This window comes from Sparus aurata, chromosome 6, assembly GCF_900880675.1.
Source record: "Sparus aurata chromosome 6, fSpaAur1.1, whole genome shotgun sequence".
Lineage (NCBI taxonomy): Eukaryota > Metazoa > Chordata > Actinopteri > Spariformes > Sparidae > Sparus > Sparus aurata.
In genome coordinates this window covers 33,494,772-33,515,454 of record NC_044192.1, presented here as the reverse complement: position 1 = coordinate 33,515,454, position 20,683 = coordinate 33,494,772, and the positions used below count along the sequence as shown (strand labels likewise).

The 20,683-nt window shown below is 39.9% G+C and overlaps 2 protein-coding genes across 3 annotated transcripts in view; both read right to left on the bottom strand.

The window, feature by feature from the left end:
* The window catches only part of mfsd4aa (major facilitator superfamily domain containing 4Aa), a 29,334-nt gene extending 26,814 nt beyond the window's left edge, over positions 1-2,520 (bottom strand). The window contains exon 1 of the mRNA XM_030420293.1: positions 2,174-2,520. Within this exon, the coding sequence (XP_030276153.1) occupies positions 2,174-2,406 (233 nt within the window). The 5' untranslated portion in view covers positions 2,407-2,520. The remainder of the gene's footprint in view (positions 1-2,173) is intronic.
* Positions 2,521-5,727: 3,207 nt separating this feature from the next.
* The window catches only part of cdk18 (cyclin dependent kinase 18), a 58,924-nt gene continuing 43,968 nt past the window's right edge, over positions 5,728-20,683 (bottom strand). Inside the window, exons 11-16 of one of the 2 annotated variants that reach the window (XM_030420619.1) lie at positions 17,065-17,162; positions 16,826-16,931; positions 13,940-13,982; positions 13,754-13,844; positions 11,719-11,796; positions 5,728-11,069 (exon numbers count right to left, since the gene is read on the bottom strand). In XM_030420619.1, coding sequence (XP_030276479.1) covers positions 11,035-11,069; positions 11,719-11,796; positions 13,754-13,844; positions 13,940-13,982; positions 16,826-16,931; positions 17,065-17,162 — 451 coding nt within the window. In that variant the 3' untranslated portion in view covers positions 5,728-11,034. The remainder of the gene's footprint in view (positions 11,070-11,718; positions 11,797-13,753; positions 13,845-13,939; positions 13,983-16,825; positions 16,932-17,064; positions 17,163-20,683) is intronic. The other variant, XM_030420620.1, reaches the window with a different exon arrangement.

Genomic DNA, 20,683 nt, shown 5'->3' with positions numbered 1-20,683 from the left:
CATTCTGACAAAACTAATTACATTCCTAGCAGCCACATCTGTACTTTGTATTTATTGCTACGTAGCAAATGTTACCATGCTGACATGCTGAACTAAGATGTTGGACATGGTAGCTACTGAGGGCTATTCTAGATGCAGTTTTGTTATATCTGTGGAAAATCTATCTGGGGCTTACACAGGCCTCGAATAAGTGTGTTCAATTGTTTCATTAAGATTCAGATGACGGGACAGGCTACCTGTCTGTCTGCCTTCCACATGACTGGACTCTACCACAACGCTAGGTGGATGTAATGCTATTAGCGAGCTAGCAGCTCAAGAATGGCAGAGAAAGTGCAAGCAAAATTTCCCAATGCTAACATGCTAGCTTGACAGCGGCGACTACTGACAAATAGTCATGTTCATTGTTGTTTTCATTATATCATTCAGTGTTTTCCTACTGGTGAGTGTGAGTTGAGGAAGCTGAATACATTTAGCGATGACAAGGACGTCCTGCTCTCACTGCATGGTGTTCAGCAGCTAACTCAGTGGCACAAAGCACACAGCCCCTGATCCAAAGAACAGTACCCCTGTTCGTTCATGATGGCTCGTTCGCTTGTATTTATAAGATTATGGCATTTATAATTAGTTAATTTATGTATTTTGTTTTTTGAGGGCTTGTTTTAACGTGACAAATTAGCACACTAACACACATCTCCCACCTAGCCAGTGGAAATACGGGGCAGTTGACGACCAGTCACTGGTTAAGTCAAGCCGTACACATTCATGTGTTTTGGATGAGTGGCTCTAAAGGGAAGAGGTGTCATTTTTTCAGGTGAGTACTTTAAAAACTTAACTTGCTCTTGCTGGTTTCTACAATACCACCTCCAGGTTAAACATCAGCAGATTAGCATTGTCATTATTAGCCTGGTAGCAGGCTTGCATTAGCATTTAGCAGCAAACCACAGGCTCACATTAGCATGGATAGACTCTTGCCTTTAATTTTTTTTGAAGCCCAGAATAATGTAATGATAAGTCTTATTCTCTCACAGAGCTTGTAAATGGATGGATCAATGTCGGTGTGTCTATATGTAAAACAGGAGGGATATTTTCCCTCCTATTTATAAAACTCTGTATTATATGTGGAGGACGTCTCACACACTCACATTCACATTATAACTTTAGGTGACGGTTCACTGTCTGTAAAATGTTGGAGTTAAAGCACAGACCTGAAACAACCATCTGTCATTTGAATGTTGTAAATTTGCCAGTCAAATTAGGAACACAGTCTTAACTGTCAGAGATCAAAGTCTCAATATGATCACTGAAGTACGACTAAATCTTATTAATTATGCAGCTTCAGGGACAGGGCTGTCGTTTAGAAACACTGAGGTGTGAGTCCAAGTTACCCAGAGAGCCCCACCAACCTATGGAATGTTTGACCCGCTACCAACCAAACTCTAACTCAACCCATCCTCAGACTCTCTTGAAATGTTATCTATTGTCATTCAAAACATTTTCCTCACAGCCAGGTGTGTAATCCTGATGGAGAACAATATCTATTATTATGTTTTATTTCATTGCCTATAATATACTTAACAATTATCAATCGCAGCAATCACAACAACAATATTATGACCAAATCTATGAATGTAATATCAAATGATACTGCTCTTCAACTTTTTGTTTTGTTGGCTTTATTTCCTTATTGTCTTATAACACACAGACCCTACTCCTTCTGAGTTTGATTAAAACTCAATATGAAGGAAAGTACTGAGGCGGCAATGACCCCATTTGCAATGAACTGGGCTTGCACATTTGAAGGTGACAAAAAGTGTGGGCTGTGCATGAATGATATGATAAGCAAACATAGGCTTTTATTATGTTTGGAGTCAGTTAGGGAACACAGAGGTTGAACTCCTGGTTAATTCCTATCAACAAACTGTTATAAAACTCCAGTAAGAGCAATCCACATAGACTCATTTGGGATTAGTGTTAAAAGTACTTTCCACTTCAATCACACCCAGAGAGCATAGGGCACACTGTGTTTAACCTGCAGGGGTATATGAAAACCCAAACTCAAGTAATGTCTCTATCTGTATTGAAATTCCTGAAGATACAAGGAGATATAACAATGTGAGGTCAATTTAAAAGAGTCCCGGAGTCTCTAACACACGAGCAGTCTAACTATACTCACGTCTTCTTGAAGAGTCCTCCCATGCTGCTGCCCACCAACAGGAAGAACTGCTGGGAGAAGAAGACCCAGGTGATCTGCTGCAGGGTGGACTGGGTCTGGCACCTCAGGTCCAGGATGGTGGGTCCGAGGAAGGCGATGCAGAGACCGAAGCTGAAGAACACACTCCAGTAGGTCAGAGTCTGCTGCCAGTGGCGCTTGAACAGCGACCAGATCCGCTCGTCCAGCAGCTTCATGTCGGACCTTTTGAAGGAGCTCTGAGCGCTGCTGAGGACCGACAGCGAACACGACTCATTTACACTGGACTCACTCAGATACACACTGTGTTACCGGACAAAGTGGACAGCTTCAGCAGTCACCCAGCACGGGCACTGTGACAAGAGCTGCATATCCCACTGACGGACGAGATGCTGATTGGCTGATGTCCTGAGGTACAACCCACTTTCGGACTTGTTTCAGATCAGTTTCTGTCGCGCATGAACACTCGGGTCATGTAGCCAATGGTGGAGGAAGTACTCACATCATTCTCTTAACTGTAAGTAACAGTAAAGCACCGTGCAAATATTATAAAAAAACAAAACAAAACAGACAAACAAAAAAAACAGATGTGTTATCAGCTTCTGGAGTCTGTCTGAGCATGTTTAGGTAGAGGAACAGAACTTTACTGATGTGTCATAAAGAGACCAGCTGAGGAACCAGTTGAAAGTGCTGATGTGGGGCTTATACACAGCATATCATCGGCAGCATCACCGTTGCAAGCCTTGCCAAAAGTAAAGATATTGTGTTAAAACAATGTTTTGGTGAAAGTGAAAGTAATCCGTTCAAATAGCCTAGTACTTATGTAAGAGTTTTAAAGTATATGTTGTTATATATCTGTAAGTATCAAAAGTAAAGTAAAAGTAAATTGTACATAGACAATATTTACATGTTTGTATTTACCGTATACTAGGCATTGAACAAACAATCGGTCCGGCCATTTATGAGATCTGATGTTCAGCCAATTATCGGAATCATGGTTATTTTGATGTGATTGCCGATGAATGCAAATGAGTGGATGCAAATTTATTTAGGACGTGAAAAAAGCAAAACAAAAGGTTAAATTAGTCTGACAAATAAGCAAAATAAAATGAAAAGTATGTTACAAAGTACATTCCATTTACAAGCACTGACATAACTGAAAAGGAGTCTGAGGAAGTATACACTTATTTAATCCTACCCATTCTCCACAGCTCAGTAATTCAGTCAATTTCCTTCCATTCCTGAACCTGTGTACCTTCATACACTCCTATTTAACTATGATAGAATAAGATAAATACATAAAAAAAATCCACCTCTTTGGCTCTCATGCAGCATGCAATCTGCAAAGTAACTGGTAATTAAAGTTATCCAATAACTGTGGTGGAGTAAAAGGTATGATACTTTCCTGCAAACTGTAGTGGAGTGGAAGTATAAAGCAGCAGAAGAAATACTCATGTAAAGTACCACCACAAAACTGTATGAAAGTACATAGTAAATGTACTAAGCTACATTCCAACTTTGATAGCAGGATAACATTTTAATAAATTTTTCAGTAAATAATGCATGGATCTTGATGAAAAAAGTCAGGTGTATTTTGGGGGCTGGAGTCTATGAGTGAGTACAAAAGGGGGCTTTGGCGGAGGTATGTGCTCTACTGAAGTGTTATTCTAGTTTTTGAAAGAAATTAACAAATTTTAAACTGTGAATTATGAATAGTTTTAATGTTTTAACTGACCATATGAGACGAGTCACTTTACATATAAACAGGCTGTATTATGGTTGGAATCCGTATATTTTTCAGCTGCATTTGTGTGTATGACTAGTGAACTGTACAAGCCCAATATTTTGAGTGATTTTCAAAAAGGACTTGTAACTCTTTCAAAGGGGCCTTTGACTTTTTACTATTTTGGGTTCCTGGCATCTTTATACATTGTTAAAACGACAAAATGAGAAGTCAGGCGTATGGCTGAGTTTGTTCAAAGCAAAGAGTTCTATGCATGTGAGATAGTTTTATGATGCTAGACAAAGACTATACTATTGAATATACATATATATATATATGTTGAATATATAGAAAGTCTGCAAATATTAACCAAAACCTCAATCGACCTGTTACTTTAAGACTCTGATTGAGTATAACAAGTTGTCATTATGCAGAATATCTTTAGTAATATACATAGATTTTTTGATTATCATTACCAATGCTTGACCAAATAAGCACATCAGTCTACTTTAAAGTTGGAGCTGGTGGAGTTCAATCAGTGACAATGTGTCATATTTTCAATAAACTCTAAACTTCTTACTAAAGTAAAGAGATCTATGCAAAGCACCTTACCACAACTAAAACACACGTAAATACTTCTGCCACCGTGGGGAGGAGGAGGGGGAGGCTGGAAGTATAACATGGACAGAGACGAATCCCTCTAAAAGTCCCAGCAGGTTCGCCCTGAATTTCTCTCCTTATGGCCCTCACCTTTGTTTGCCCGAGCTGGGATTCAAACAGAGGGCTGGATGGATCACAACATTGGAAATCAGCTTTAACTTTTAGAGGTAGAAAAACTTTCATTTAACTTTTCACTGGCATTGATCTCACTCATACACAGACTTAAACCACCTCTGACCTGTACATAGACAACTTATGCTTGACCAAATAAGCACATCAGTCTACTTTAATGTTGGAGCTGGTGGAGTTCAATCAGTGACAATGTGTCATATTTTCAATAAACTCTAAACTTCTCACTAAAGTAAAGAGATCTATGCAAAGCACCTTACATTACCAGCACAGCGAATTAGAGGAGAACTAAAATATAGCATCTATGATAACGGACAAGACATGTCATGGCTACAGTTTCTTAAAATTTGTGAAGAATCAAAATGAACAAAGCACATTCTCTGTCTATTCTGACATCAAATGATACACAGTCAGATGATCCTCTGCACTAATGCAGACACACTGTTTGCACTACAGTATACCAGTGCCTCAATAAAAGTTTAAGTGTAAATGTAAGTAATTATCTATAATAAGTCATTGGAAGATTTGTTAGTGAGACAAACATTGTGATGGTAGTGTGACTGATCATTGTCAGTCAGTGATTTGTTGTCACTGCTAAATGTATTTCCCACTCTGTTCATTACCGAAGGCCTAAGTAAAGCTCAAGTAAATAACATTTAAACTAATAGGAAATGAACAAGTTTTTCTTGTATTTGCTGAAAACAGAATATACATACATAGACAGTCTGGTATATTTAAATTAAAACTCAGATCTGTCACTGTCTATACAAGATTAAGGAGCAATGGATTATTATATTATAACTACTGGTGCTGCTATACATTTTGTATTGCTGCCCCAGTCAACAGATGTGCAGTGCATCAGTTCCAACTTGACATCCTGTACAACATGCAGTAGAACAACAGCACCATCTTCTGTTCGCATATGTAACGACGCCTCTTCCTTTGTACTTTATAAACAACACCATACACACACTATGAAATTATTATGGTATCTGTGAGAATCCAAAGAAGACATAGAACAGGTGGGTGTGTTTCCAATAGTTTATTTATTCATTAATTAATCAATTATTTTATCAATTGCACGCCTGTTGGCAATCACAATACATTCAATTTCTCATTTTATAACAGTGTAGACAAATCACACAAAATATCACATCTCATACAAAATCTAAACTTATCTTTTATAAAACATTTAGACATCATCTGCAGGTATTTTTCTTCATTTTGTTTGAAATACAGTGCTCTACATCTTTTAACAGCATAAAACCCACTGAGAGAGATGAAAACATCTGTTAAAATACATATATATATTATTTCTTTTCATTACAGTATTTAAAATAGCTTCATTTACCACGACTAAAACACACGTAAATACTTCTGCCACCTTGGGGAGGAGGAGGGGGAGGCTGGAAGTATAACATGGACAGAGATGCATCCCTCTAAAAGTCCCAGCAGGTTCGCCCTGAATTTCTCTCCTTATGACCCTCACCTTTCTTTGCCCGAGCTGGGATTCGAACAGAGAGCTGGATGGATCACAACATTGGAAATCGGCTTTAACTTTTAGAGGTAGAAAAACTTTCATCTAACTTTTCACTGGCATTGATCTCACTCATACACAGACTTAAACCACCTCTGACCTGTACATAGACAACTCTTTCAAACAGTCTGGAGCTGGAGTGCTTTAGCGCTTCAGTGCCTGGCTATTGGGAGCTTGAACACACCATTCTTTTTAGGGTCGAAGCAATAAATCTTGGTTAGTTACTGGTTAGATCTTTACCTCTGTCTTCCCTGAAGAGTCTCAAGGCTTCAGTCACTGGCTTTTTCTTGATGACCTGTTCAGCTCTGTGGATCCAACCATCTAGAAGCATTAAATCAAAGGCTACTGCTGCAGACTTGTGTTCACACTGAGAGCCACTAGATTGACATGTGGAGAAAATGGCAGTCATGAGAGTCATTAAGCCCCCAGCATGGTCTGTGCTCCAACCGTGATCTGCTCAGTGGTTGTGCGCACACTGTCCACAACAATTAATGAGTGTATACTTGTGAGGGCTGCACTGCCATTGTTCTCTGACTGAGGGACCTGTGAACTTATCTGCAGCAGGACACTGGAAGGCTGCTGCAGTAAATAAACAGAACTTGATGGTTCTTAGGCCTCATTCAGGCCACACTGAGCGTTGCTGTTAAAGTAAAAAAAAAATCAACTTTTTGAGAAATGCAACCTGGTGTCACACTGCTGTGGCCAATTACGTTAGCTGGCAATCGAACCAGTTGGTCAACAGTACTGTTGTTCAAGCTGTTGAACTAAATTAAAACAATTACACCACACAACACTATTAATACATACGATTGAAATTATTGTGTTTTTTTAAAAGCACTGGTTGACATGTTTAGTGTCAGGGTGAAACAGATATTGCCATTTAGCCAAAAAAAGCAGCTGCATCAAAAAAACATGAACCACATTTCTGTTGTGGTGAACCACATCCTCTAGTGGCCATAGTAATTATAACAACAGCAAAGGAGAACGTAAAACGTGAACGTTTGAACCGCCGGTATGCTGCAATGGACATACCTCATACCTAAACGACAGATTCCATTGTTTTGGTATATCGATGATGTGTTGAAAAAAACAAACATTCTGACATCCGTCAGATTGGTCCAATGTTTCTTTTATGTTGCTTGGTCTCTGGTCTTTATTATCTGATTGCGAGTTTTAAAAGATGGCAGGAAATTAAGTGTTTCCTGCTATCTTTTTTTGATTGGGGCTACCAACGACATAACCAAGGAGCCACGTGCAGTCGCCACAAGCTCAGAGTGCGATGTCTCAAATTTGTTGCACAAGTACGGTCCTTAGAGTCATGGGTCAAGGTGTGAATGAGCCTTTAACTGCCTGGGAAATGATGCAGGATGGCGGATTTAAGATGGAGCAAATAATAGAGACTGTAGGGCGTGATATTGTTATTGTACAATTGGGGATAACCGTGTTCACTTCTGGACTGTCATTTGGATGCGGCATACATGCATGAAGTAGGGGATGAAGGACCCCATCAATTCTGATATTGTGAAGTGTGGGGGAAGGGGTTCCAAGTACGCTTTTTCTGAAGTGACTGACCACTTTAGAGTCACATGAGTGACGGTGTGATTCGGTCAAGGATTCACAGTAAGTGCATCCTTCACTACCCTTTCAAACTATCTCTCCACATCTGCTCATATTTGCAAATCATTGTCCTCAAAGCTTTTAGACTAAGGCAGACTGATGGGTTGCCCCTCAACAGGACCTTAGCAACTTTTTCAAATTGTGAATGTTAACATCCTGAGAAGAATGTATGACCTATGCAGCGACTAACCAGGTGTGCAAAACACGACAGAGCATGTAAGATCTGACCTTCTCTTCCAAGCTCTTTTTTCATTCGTCACACAACTACTTGGTCATTCTTTGTGTCCACAGACTAGTGGAGCACTGTGAATGCCTTCAAAGAAAGACTGTCCTCCATTATTCCCATTTGAGGGATTATCACATCTCACCCCTCTTTATGACTGCAGGCTCATCGCCCCACTTATGACAGTGGCTGCTCAGAGCAGCTTTTGCCTTCAGACGTGGTTAGACGACAGAACGTATGAACAAGTTTGTTTCAGCCTTACCTACAAGAAGGTAGTCACTATTTATTCCACGCTGACTTATCTCTTTCTTATTGCACTGTGAGTTTACCAGACAACATTGATCAAACATAAATGTGGCACCTACACCTCGTCCCAGCAGCACTGAGCAAAAGGTGGAGAGGATGGAGAGAGAGTCACGGAGTCAGAGAACGAAGAGCTAAGTCACTTTCTTGTCATTTCATCTTCATGAGCATAACCTCTGAGCTCAGTCCCAGTCACACAAGAACTGTGAGAGGCATGAGATAAGGAAGATTTATAAGTTTCACATCTGCAGACACATATCCTTTCTAAAGTTTTCACTGTATTTACTTTTATACACTGCTTATTATGGTCCTACAGCCAAAAGCAACTCCCTAGCAATAGCTGCAAAAGAGCTGTGCAAAACATAAGGGATAGTGGTGACTCCTACTGATAATATTTTGCTACTAGAAAGTACTTGTAGATCATACTTTCCCAGTTTACTGGTCTATAGTTAGGAGGTTTTGGTATGATACGGGTGGCACGTTTGGGAAGCGAGTTAAGTAAGACACAAAGGGAAGGGAGCAGGCTTCAGAGGACACTTCTGGTTTGTGCAAATAGGAGACTAAGAAATACATACACATACTCATAGTGAGTTACACACAAAGCAAATGCCTCCTAACACATTGGCTACACAAGATCAAATATAGATTCTTCACAAGTCAAAAATATCATGCACAGTTTACTAAGGCAACTTCAAAAACTGGAGTGAGAGTCAGCTGTAACACTGTATGGAACAAACCCCCACACTGAGCTGAAACACAGGGCTGCTGTAGCAAGGCAAGTCTGCCAACATGAATCCATTATACACTGGAGTTTTTTTTTATCCATGATGGAGTCAGATTGTATGGTTGCTTCATTATTTTTTTTCACGTGAGAAGAGGTACTGTTTATGAACACTTTGTTGCTACTATTTCAGTGTGTGGACTGACTGCCAGGTGACCTGTCACACCCATAGCTGCCATACTGGGGAGTCTTTTGACAGGGATGGAATCATTTAATCAGCCAGCTTATTAGCTAGCTGACAGATACAGACAGCTCACCATCATTAGCCACCATAACTAAAACAGAGACTTTATGGGCATTTTATAAGCTGATTCTGTATCTAGAATGTTGGCATGTAGATTTGACTACTTGCAGGGCACAATTTTAATAAATAAATAAAATCTTCTGTATTTTCTCTCGAATTTTACTGAGAATGCTTGAATGACCATTAGGACTTTAATGCTTCTAAATAAAATGTAAATAATCTTTGAGTTGAGGGGTGCATTTGTGGAATTTATGACCTTAGTATTTCTGAGATCCTTTCTTTGGCCCTGAAAACACCACAGATCTTGGAGTGTCACTGTTGAGCATAGAGGCATTGTTGTGACTCAGAGGCATCACTGCATGCTGTACCAAAATCAGAGGGACTCTTGAAAGGGATATAAAGTACGTAATTGTGCTCTTACTTGTGGAGCTACTTATCCATCTCTATTGTTTTAGCCTTCTCTCTAATATAATGAACCTAGATGGTAATCAGTCTATGTTGCTAAGAGCGGCAAAAAAATACATTAAAAAAACTTAACAGCAATCTCTCTCTCCAGAAATCATGTCCTGGTTACTCAATATACTCTACAGACCTTGTTGTGAACAGCATCATGTAGGAACTATTTTCTTTCTTAACCACACACACCAACCATGAGTAAATGCACGCCGACAGGGGAGAACGTATCTACACATGGATGAGAGGCTTGTGCTTATGATAATGTGGGATGTAAACATAATGGCATCCTTCTCAGCTGAGCTAACTTAGTCATCCATGAGTAGATTCGCGCTTCTTTCTGTGTCATGACATGGGAAGAGGCTGCTCACAAACAGACCTGTGGATTATCTTGGGTAACCAGGTCATGAATTCTGGGAAGAGACATTGCTGTTGAGGTTTGCAAATGTATTGTGTTCCATTATATTGGAGAGAAGGCTGACATCTCTATGGCTGATATTTACAAAACTCAGCAACTCTCACTAAACCAGATAGATAAATGGCACTACAGGTAAGAGAGAGAAAAAAAAGCCATTTTTGATTGTGGGGTGAACTATCCCTTAAAGCTATCTCGGTGTGGATACAAGCCTAAACACAAACGGCATTTATCAAAATTTGGAAATTTTGGGGGGGATTTGGTGTGATGGTTCAAGATGTGGTAGCCACCTTGGATGGTCAAAGCGGTGGTTGTGCTCTCATAGGCAGTTACACAAGCTTGCATACAAGAGTACACCACAAAGGAGGAGACCGGGGAAGTTTTACTTACAGCTGATATTTTCTTGGATTGATGTTTGTGTGTATGTGTGTCAGCAGGATACTCTGGTGTGTGCAACTAAGTAATGGCAGCATGTTGCTGATTGTGCAAATGTGTGCAAATATGTACCTGTATGTGTGTGGAGGGAGAGTGTATCTCAGCTCAGACATTTCACGTGCAGTACAAGTTTATTTCCAGAAACCCTGTGTGTGTCCACAGTCAGCTGCCATGGAAATGAGTGAATGCACATGATTTTGTTTGAACATGCAGACGTGTGCACGTAGGTAAGCATGCTTATGAATGTACTGAGCTGTGTCGGCCTTTGTTCTGCTGTCTGAAAAGGCAGCTCCTCTTTTGTGTTTGTCTCCGGTCCCCTGTGACCTCTAGAAGATGCTTTGTCGTCGGTTCTTTCCTCGGCCTGATCAGAGACAAATCAAGACTGAGCAGTTGTTTTAAATGGATGATTATTCATTGCTAACAAGTACCAATTAAAAACAGATGGTAGAAAAGCAGAGAATATGGAAGCTAACTTCAAGACCTAACTATTTTATTTTCATTGCAGTTCCTCTGAGACTCTTCTCTGTGGTGTTTTCATTTGTGTCAGAGTAAACAAAATTAGCATACTGGCCTCTCTCAGAGCTTTGCTTGTTAGCTAAGTACATCTGCAGACACATTTCAGATGTTGTGGTCAGAAGTGAGCTGCGTTAAATTCTGTTTCATTCAGACGGTAAGGAAACTTAAAGTGTTATAGTAACTCTCTTAATTCAAAACTTTTAATTAGTTTGTCTTATTATGTGTAATATAGAGCTATGAAGAACATAACAAAGAACAATTGTGAATGCACAGCAGACATACAGGATGTACTATACATCTTGTGCACCACGTTCTCATTAACAGGTTTGATGATGTACCCACATTATGTGCAGAACATGCACAAAATAATTATAGCAGCCCACCTTGTGGAGAATTGACTCGCTCTCAATAACTAAACTATCTTGACTAGGCTGAAGCTTGCAGTAAAGTCATACCCTGCTGGGAGAATGTGAGGTAGAGCGCTGGAACCTTACCTAAAGGCTGAAACACTGAGCTGCGGTGGCCTGGGTCCTTCTGGAGCTGGATCTCTCGGAGGGAAAACATTGATGCAGCTAAAATAAAAAGGGGAGAAAGAATGATTAGGGGTGCACAAAAGCTGCAATATGTTATAATTGTCAAATTCATAGTCCAAACTGAAAAAAATGCCACAACTACTGAAGCTGTATGATATCCCTAATGGAGAATCCTGTAAGGGAAATCCCTAAATGTGAGGAACATTTTGTATACCGTAGGTTAAAACCAATATCTGTTATTATGCAAACATCTTACTAAACAGACTTATCTGTAATGTGTACATCACTTAGCTTTTTTTATATATATATCCGGTCTTTTGGAAAATTACATTGGCTTAAATGTTTCTATTGCCTTGGCCTCGAGTACACAGTCAGGTTTAAGACAATTACATTGTAAAATATACAAGAAAAGCAACTGATAATATGAGCTGCCAGCACTGAACCTGATCCCCCTGCTGTTGCCTTCTTGTGTCAGTGTGTCTGTGATTTTGTCCTGCTTGCTTAGGTCGTCCATGTAATTCGTTCTTATGTGCTTTTTTTTTTGTTTTGTTTTGTTTTTGTTCGTTTATCACTGATAGACATGTTGTTGTTTTCTTTTTTGTTTTTGTCTTTATGCAGTGTTGCTGTATGTTGTCCTGTTGTGTGCATGTACTGTCTGCTCTGTTGGGCTACTGCCTGTATGTGATGCGCATGCCTCTCTGTATTCTCTATCTGTTTACCTTTATTTGAATTTGTCTGATACTGACTGTTGTTTGTCCTGCATGCTTTATGTATTTTATGCCGTGAACTATTGAATACTTACAGGATATGTGGTTATGATAAATGTTTTATCAGAAAGTGTTGTTCTTATCTTAGTTAATGTGTTGTTTTTTTAAACCCTTCTTGTTATTTGCCTTTTAGGGAGCCTATTGTTACATCTGACCAGGGACTGCAGATGAAAACTAGCCTTCTGGCTAAATCTGGTATATTTACAGAAATGTTTATTAATATGCACTGTCCCTGTCAAATAAAATATAAATAAATAAATAAAAAAAACAAATATGTGTGAGACAATAGGCACACATTCAGTGTTGATTGCCTTAGAATCATTGATTGCTGAATGACACAGATCTGCAGATCTTCAATAATAAGTAACAAAAAATATAATGGTTAAATGTTAGTCCATCATTACATCCAATTATTTAAGTTTCACTTATTTCATACAGCGGTTGTTCTCAAAGTGGGGTCCAGTGACCTCTCCCCAGGGGTCCCAGAGAGGGCTGCAGGTGGTCCACAACAAAAAGGGTAATAACACAATTCAAATTGAATTCAGTACAAAAGTAACACTGTACTATTTTGGCTGTGGATTTTTTGTTATTACATTATTACATTTTGTTCATAAAAGTAAGAGAGAAAGATTTAAAAAGGTATACTTTAGCCTGTTAAGACTGAACTGAGCCAGTGCTGAATATATTAACTAGGAATAAGCTAGTTGTTGCTCTCTGCCATAAAAGGGAAAGTGTGCTTTCCTTTGCCCCCTTCAAGATTTAGTCTTAGTATTTCAAGATTGATACTTTTCGGAGCGGTATTGTTTTCAATGGATGATGTCTAACAGGCTAAATGCTAATAGAGGGAGCATTTGCTAAAAAAATCAAATTGGGAAAATACTGAACTAAATTAAACTTTCAAAAATATTGCTCGTGCTGGCACAATGTTTAGTAAGAGCAGCATGTTTAATTCATTACAAATTCCTTTTTTATTTTTATTTTTATTTTTAGGTTTTTTTAGGTTTTGATAGACCTTTTTCTGACCTTTTGAGAACTAGCACTTTTTGTAACATTCTTGTTCAAAATCTGCGAAGTGACCCAAAACCCTTATTCAACTATTTGATTCAGAAAGTTCACAGTTAAGATGTCAAATTAGTGCAGCCTACTGTTAACAGTAACCCAGAGCTGCAGACCTCAAATACAACCAAGAGCCTTTAAAGGTGTGTTCGCAGTGAATGCGTGTGTCTTACTGTCTGCCACATTGTGTATATTTTCCCCCAGACTCAGGAAGTAGGGGTGTCTTAGAGCGGCTTCAGAGGTGATTCTGCTTCTTGTGTTGTACTGAAATTAGAATGCAAAAAACAGCTGATTAGATGGCCACTGAAATAACATCTCAGTACTGTCTCAGAGCTCAACTTTGTGCTTTCGTGTCGTACCTGCAGCAGAGCAGACAGCAGGTCGATCCCCTCTGTGTCCAACCTGATGGAGGCAAGGACAAAAAAAAAAATCTGTTTGTATTATGACTATTCACAGAAGAATGACACTCTGATGACTAAAATAAGTAAATGCAGAGGGGGTGAATATTCTTCCTGTGTTTTTTCATGTAGCTTTAATAAATGTGTCATTAGCTCATGGAAACATAAAGTATCCCAAGAACAAGAAATATATAACAAATATGGTGATGAAAATACCACTTAAATATAAAACACAGTTCACTGGTCAAAATAAAACATTTCAGCACTATGCTACTGAACAATGCATATTATTAAATATAATGTCTTGATGAAAGATTCGTGTAGTAGTTTGGTTTAAAATACCGATTGAGCAGTAATAATGATCAATAATAATGGTCAAAGTAGAAATATTTGTACATGCTAATATACAGAACCTCCCAGAGTCTCCATCGCGAAATAAAGGAGAATTGTCAAGGTGATAATTTAGTTTATATCTTATTCTGACAGTGAATAATTCATCTGAAGTTTCTGAAATACATTATATTGCCAAAAGTATTCACTCACCCATCCAAATATTTAAATCAGATGTTTCAATTACCTCCATGGCCACAGATGTATAAAAGCAAGCACCTAGGCATGCAGATTGTTTCTACAAACATTTGTGAAAGAATGGGTCACTCTCAGGAGCTCAGTGAATTCCAGTGTGGTACTGTGATAGGATGCCACCTGTGCAACAAGTCCAGATGTGAAATTTCCTCGCTCCTAAATATTCCACAGCCAACTGTCAGTAATATATTATTATAACAAAGTGGGAGCGATTGAGAACAACAGCAACTCAGCCACGAAGCGGTATTCCACGTAAAATGATGAAGCGGGGTCAGCGGATGCTGAGGCACATAGTGCGCAGAGGTCGCCAACTTTCTGCAGAGTCAATTGCTACAGACCTCCAAACTTCATGTAGCCTTCAGATTAGCTCAAGAACAGTGGGTAGAGAGCTTCATGGAATGGGTTTCCATGGCCGAGCATCTGCATCCAAGCCATACATCAGCAAGTGCAATGCAAAGCGTCAGATGCAGTGGTGTAAAGCACGCCACCACTGGACGCTAGATCAGTCACAGTGATGAATCGCGCTTCTCCATCTGGTAATCTGAAGGACGAGTCTGGGTTTGGCAGTTGCCAGGAGAACGATACTTGTCTGACTGCATTGTGCCAAGTGTAAAGTCTGGTTGAGGGGGGATTATGGTGTAGGGTTGTTTTTCAGGAGCTGGGCTTGGCCCCTTAGTTCCAGTAGAAAGGAACTCTGAATGCGTTAGCATACCGAGAGATGTTGGACAATTCCATGCTCCCAACTTTGTGGGAACAGTTTGGGGATGACCCCTTCCTGTTCCAACATGACTGTGCACCAGTGCACAAAGCAAGGTCCATAAAACATGGATAAAAGAGTTTGGTGTGGCTGCACAGAGTCCTGACTTCAACCTGAACACCTTTGGGATGAATTAGAGCGGAGACTGAGAGCCAGGCCTTCCCGTCCAACATCAGTGTGTGATCTCACAAATGTGCTTCTGTAAGAATGGTCAAAAATTCCCATAAACACACTCCTAAACCTTGTGAAAAGCCTTCCCAGAAGAGTTGAAGCTGTTATAGCTGCAAAGGGTGGAGTGACATCATATTAAACCCTATGGATTAAGAATGGGATGTCACTTAAATTCATATGCAATAAAGGCAGGTGAGCGAATACTTTTGGCAATATAGTGCCAACTACACTGGCAAGCAGTTGAGGTTACCAAACCATTACATACAGTTTAATGTCAAAATACTGTTAATCAAAATTTTATTTATATATATATATCTTCATAAGCCTGACTAACTTTAATTCGGTTGAGTATTCTTAAAAGATAAAGCCTGGTATTTTCAGAGAAGCTGCCCAGAACTCTACCAAAACAACTTTGAACACTTTCAACTAGTTGGCTGTCAAGTACAACAGTCTGTTATAAAATCACTGTTGGCACAAGCAATAATTTCTCAAGTCCTAATTAACATTAATCTCCAAACTTTTGCACCAAGCCTGAGCTTGTGTTTTTGGCCGAATACTCAACTTTACTTAAAGACTTTACTTTTCTAATGAAGGCCAACTAAGGGCCATTTCATCAGTGTACCTAGATCATTGTACAAAACCCCTGCTTTAAGCAGAAATTCATCCTGGTTTCTATGAATTATCTGTAGATTCACACAGATAAACTAAATACATTTTGGATTGTTAACAGCACATTGGTCTGTCGGTCAACAACTTTAGGTCTGCCTTAAACAACTAGACAACTTTTGGGTAGATTGTCATTAAATTTGAACAGAAGGATGAATCCTAATGACTTTGGTCAATTTTTGATACAAGGAGGAGTTTACTGACATTCTTGGTTACCATATGATGTATCCTACTGATTTGGGGATTTTGGTTATCTCCTTATTTTCCACAAGCACTACCATGAGCTTCACATTTGATGGTTTAAGTGAAACATCTTGACAAATATTGAAACCATTGTCTGCCATGGAATTTGGTTCACATACTTATGTGTCCCTCAGATTGAATTGCAATAACTTTGCGTCGTCAGTCAAAATTGAACTCGTCCCTCAGAATTAGCTTTACTTTGTATTTAGTCTGAATTAGCAATTGTTAGCATGCTAACAATCTGCACAAAGATGGTGATCATGGTCAAATTAAACCTCTTAAAAATCTGCATGTTAGCATCGACATTGTGAGCATGTGAAGATGGGGCATTTAGCTAAAAACCCCTGTGCAGCCCTCATAGTTCAACCTCATAGAGCCTCCAGACACCGCTCCACTGAACAGACAGTGAAATAAAGTAGTATTACCTTGGAACATGGTTGATGAGCGCTTGAGGTCTGTACTGAGGAAACAGGTAAGACCTAAACTCCTCATTGCTGCTGATACCAGGCCAAGTCTCTTCTGTTGGTGTGCCTAGGAGAAACAGAAACAAAAACACTTATCTTCGTCTGCTGTCCCAGGACACAATCACTTATATTACCTGTTCTTACGTCATATATTACTTGATTTTACCTTGCCCTGAGTTAATAATATGCTGCTTACTTACCCATGAGCCTAAAAATTAAGTGTAGCTCCTCCTTGACTGTGGCTCCAGGAAACATAGGACGACCTGTTGCCATCTCATACAAGATGCAGCCCACACCCCTACAGGAGGAGGGAGGAGCAGCAAACAACAAAGAGTCCTCCAGCATTATACAACTGTGGCTGAAGCCGTGTTCAACCAACACACACAGACACTTCAAAGAGTGCTAATCATAAGTGCAAACATGTATGGTGTGAGTGGGCACTGTGCAGCCTTTTGTTCCCTCCAGGGTGGTGTGTTGGAGAGGCGCCCCGTGGTGTGATAAGAGGATATGTAGCTAGGTGAGCTCATCAAAGGCCACTGTGTTGCTACAGAGCCACATTTAGTCCTCTGTGGTTTAACAGTGCTGTGAGGGTTTTCTCACCTTGACAAACTGCTAATGAGCAAAGAAAGCATAGGAAAAAGTGAATTACAGATGAGCCACAGAGCGTGTATGAATAGTGACTCATATCTCTGCTAATAACCTGGGAGATTTTAATAGATATGCATGATTCATGGGAATCCTGGACGATCCTCAAGCTGTTAGACAGTCATCTAATTTACCAACGAGCCAGTATTGCTCATTATCAGGGCTGATGTGAGCATTTAGAGGGCCCTGAGTGCCTTGCATCTTCAGGGTTCAGCCTGTGAGATCTGTTCAAATCCAATTTAGAAAGAAAAATGAGACAGTCTTAGTGAAAACAGGTATAGTCTATGTGCTGCCTACAACCAATTTGTTCTCACTTGCCCAGAGTCTGATAAATGGATTACTTCTATCAGTCATGAAAGTCAGAAATGTCAAACATAGACACAGACATGGATATGGATGTTCGTCTCACCTTTTAAACCAATATGCTTTTTGAAAAAAAAATGATATGACACAGGACATCCAGCAATATAAAACTATTATATATGACAACAATTAGCCCAGACCTAGGCCTGTCATAGTCCTGAGCAACCATCTCATGTTCCTTTACACTGAGCAGCTCATGAACTGTGTTACAGGAAGTGTTGAAAAATAAACTCAAGGGATGGCAAGCAATCCTCTTAGCCTCTTATAAGACTAATTAAAGTATACTTGCCAACCAAGAGAGTCTCCTTTTCATTAAAGTCATTATACACCTTGTGGCATCAAAGATCACAAGTTTCTTCCTCATCCCCGACTGCTGCTCGAGAGTTCGGTCATGTATAAAGCCGTTTTATTCTGTAGTGTATTATGTCTTCCACCAGAAACAGTGGTGAGCGCTCTGCTGAAGAGCCAGTGAGAAAGAAGGTGTATGCTGTATTACTTTGCACCTGCCTATAGAGTTGTTTTTCCTACCTTCTGAGTTGCTGAAAAAAATTATATATTTTCAAGGTTTTTTTTCTCACAACAAATATGACAAGGTAATCAGTGTTACAGACATGGCAACAGATGACTGTGATACTCTGCAAATCGCAGAGTAAGTCACAGTACGATCTGGTACACAGTACACTGCCCATGATAAGGATAGTATCACACTACAGCGATTCTGCGACAACCGATACATTGCATCACCTAACTGAAGAATACAAAATGCCCCCCAAAAGGGAAGTGCTGGAACTGTGTATTTATTCACTGCATTGTGGTGTCAGCTTCACAGAATTCGACATGAACTGAGATGAAATGATGTATAGTGCACTGAGTCTTACTAACTTGTCCATGTCCATGTGTGCCATCATTTCAAAGTAACAGCCATAAAGTGGCAAAAAGGCTGAACTGCCAGAAAGAACAACAGTTGTGGAGGTAAAATGTTTTAAAAAAGAAAGGAAGGATACATCTATGACTCACTGAATTGTTTTCAGTTTGTGTAAATTAAGTTCACACATCATGTTATAATAAAAATATTGATATTTTGTTCCGGTGTACCAATAATCATATTGTCTAAGCAAATTCTATGTACTGCTACACCAATATTTCATTCCCATCACTGTTTAATAAAAGGCATGACAGTCCTGTGGCCTCATGGCCTATTAAAACAGACTTTCGATCAGTTTTGGTCTTAAGTTTGAGTTCAGCAGAAAATCACCCTTAGGTATTAACTTATAAAACCTTTGACTTGGAAATGATCTCATCTCTAAGCAAAGTCTTTCAGACCCAAACGATCTAGCGATTATTTTTTCGATTAGTCGACTAATCTAATGATTAATTTAACGTTACATGACCAAACAAAAGTAACGTAGTAACTGTAACTGTCGTTAACTTATATGAGGTAAATTTTCTTCTAAACACATTAAAAAGGGCATAAATGTATTTCCTTAAAACATGTAAAAAGCCATTCAACCATTTAGAATTTAATTTTGGAGCTAGGCTCACAAACTGTGTTTCAAAATTTCTGTGTTCAGGATTTAATGGGCGGGTCAGAAATCATGGCCGCGTGATTTGCATAAACCCAGCCCTGCTGCGTAAGCGGTATAAATACATTCAGTGCATTAGCTAGGAGTCATACCCCCCTTTACATCGCTCGTGCATCTTTCCTGGATGCCACAGTGTGCAGGGTAACGCCGCTGTTAGCTTATTTAAGTTTCCAACGGACGACAACGTAAGGAAACGGTGGATCGATTTTGTCAAGGGGAGCTAGAGTTTAAAATCACCACCATCACCCGTCTCTGCAGTGTCCACTTTACTCCCAATAGTTACAGCAACTGTCACCAGGTAAAGTCTGGATATCTGCAGAGTCCGTTGACACTGGTCAGTGGGGCCGAACCGTCCCTCTCCGCCCCCGGCTTGCATCCTCCCGTCCCGCCGACAGCGCATGCTCTCATCTCCGCCGCCAGCATTATGTGCGAGCCTGCGACCGTCCTGCCGACAACAGGTGCTCTCATCTGGCATTACGTGCCCGCCACAGAGTGTGAGTAGAGTTTAGATTCTCTGCCCGAGCCCGACCCTGACCTGACCGGGACCACGGGCCGGGTCAGGCCGATATTTCCCGTCAATATCCTCGGGCCAGGTCGTGCCGGCCCTTGATCAAGCATTTGTGTGTGTGTGTGTGTGTGTGTGTGTTTTTTTTAATAACTCAAAGTAATGACTGTATTTCCAGCTACAAAAGGCGCATCTCTCTCCTCCCTCCATGTTGTTTGTGCTGCTGCGTGGTTTTACACGTGAGTGTCCTCGTACTGAAAACGTGACTTCTCGCGCACATGACGTCACTCCCCGAGACGCAAGAAGAAAGCAAAAATATATATTTTTACTAAGGAAAATGACAAAAATAATAGTAAGGCACAGTGATTTGAATAAGTAACTTTAATCTGATTAGTGGTTTGGAAATATTACCGCGTGAGATTACTCCTCACTGAAAAGAGTGGTCAGATTAGAGTAACGCTACAGGCATCCCTGCACGGGCTCGGGTCGGGTCGGGTCGGGTCGGGCTTGTTTTTTTTGGGCCAGATCTAAGCTCTAAGTGTAAGTGTGTGCATATGTATGTTATAAATACTGTACATTTGGGCAATTAAATGCGTTTTGCTGAAGGTGCAAATCCTGAAAGTGATTTTACATCGTGCATCCTGTCATGCCCATGTAATGTTAGCAAATGTTATCGCATTTAATCATCACATGATTACTGAGCACTATCAGTGTCTGACTCAG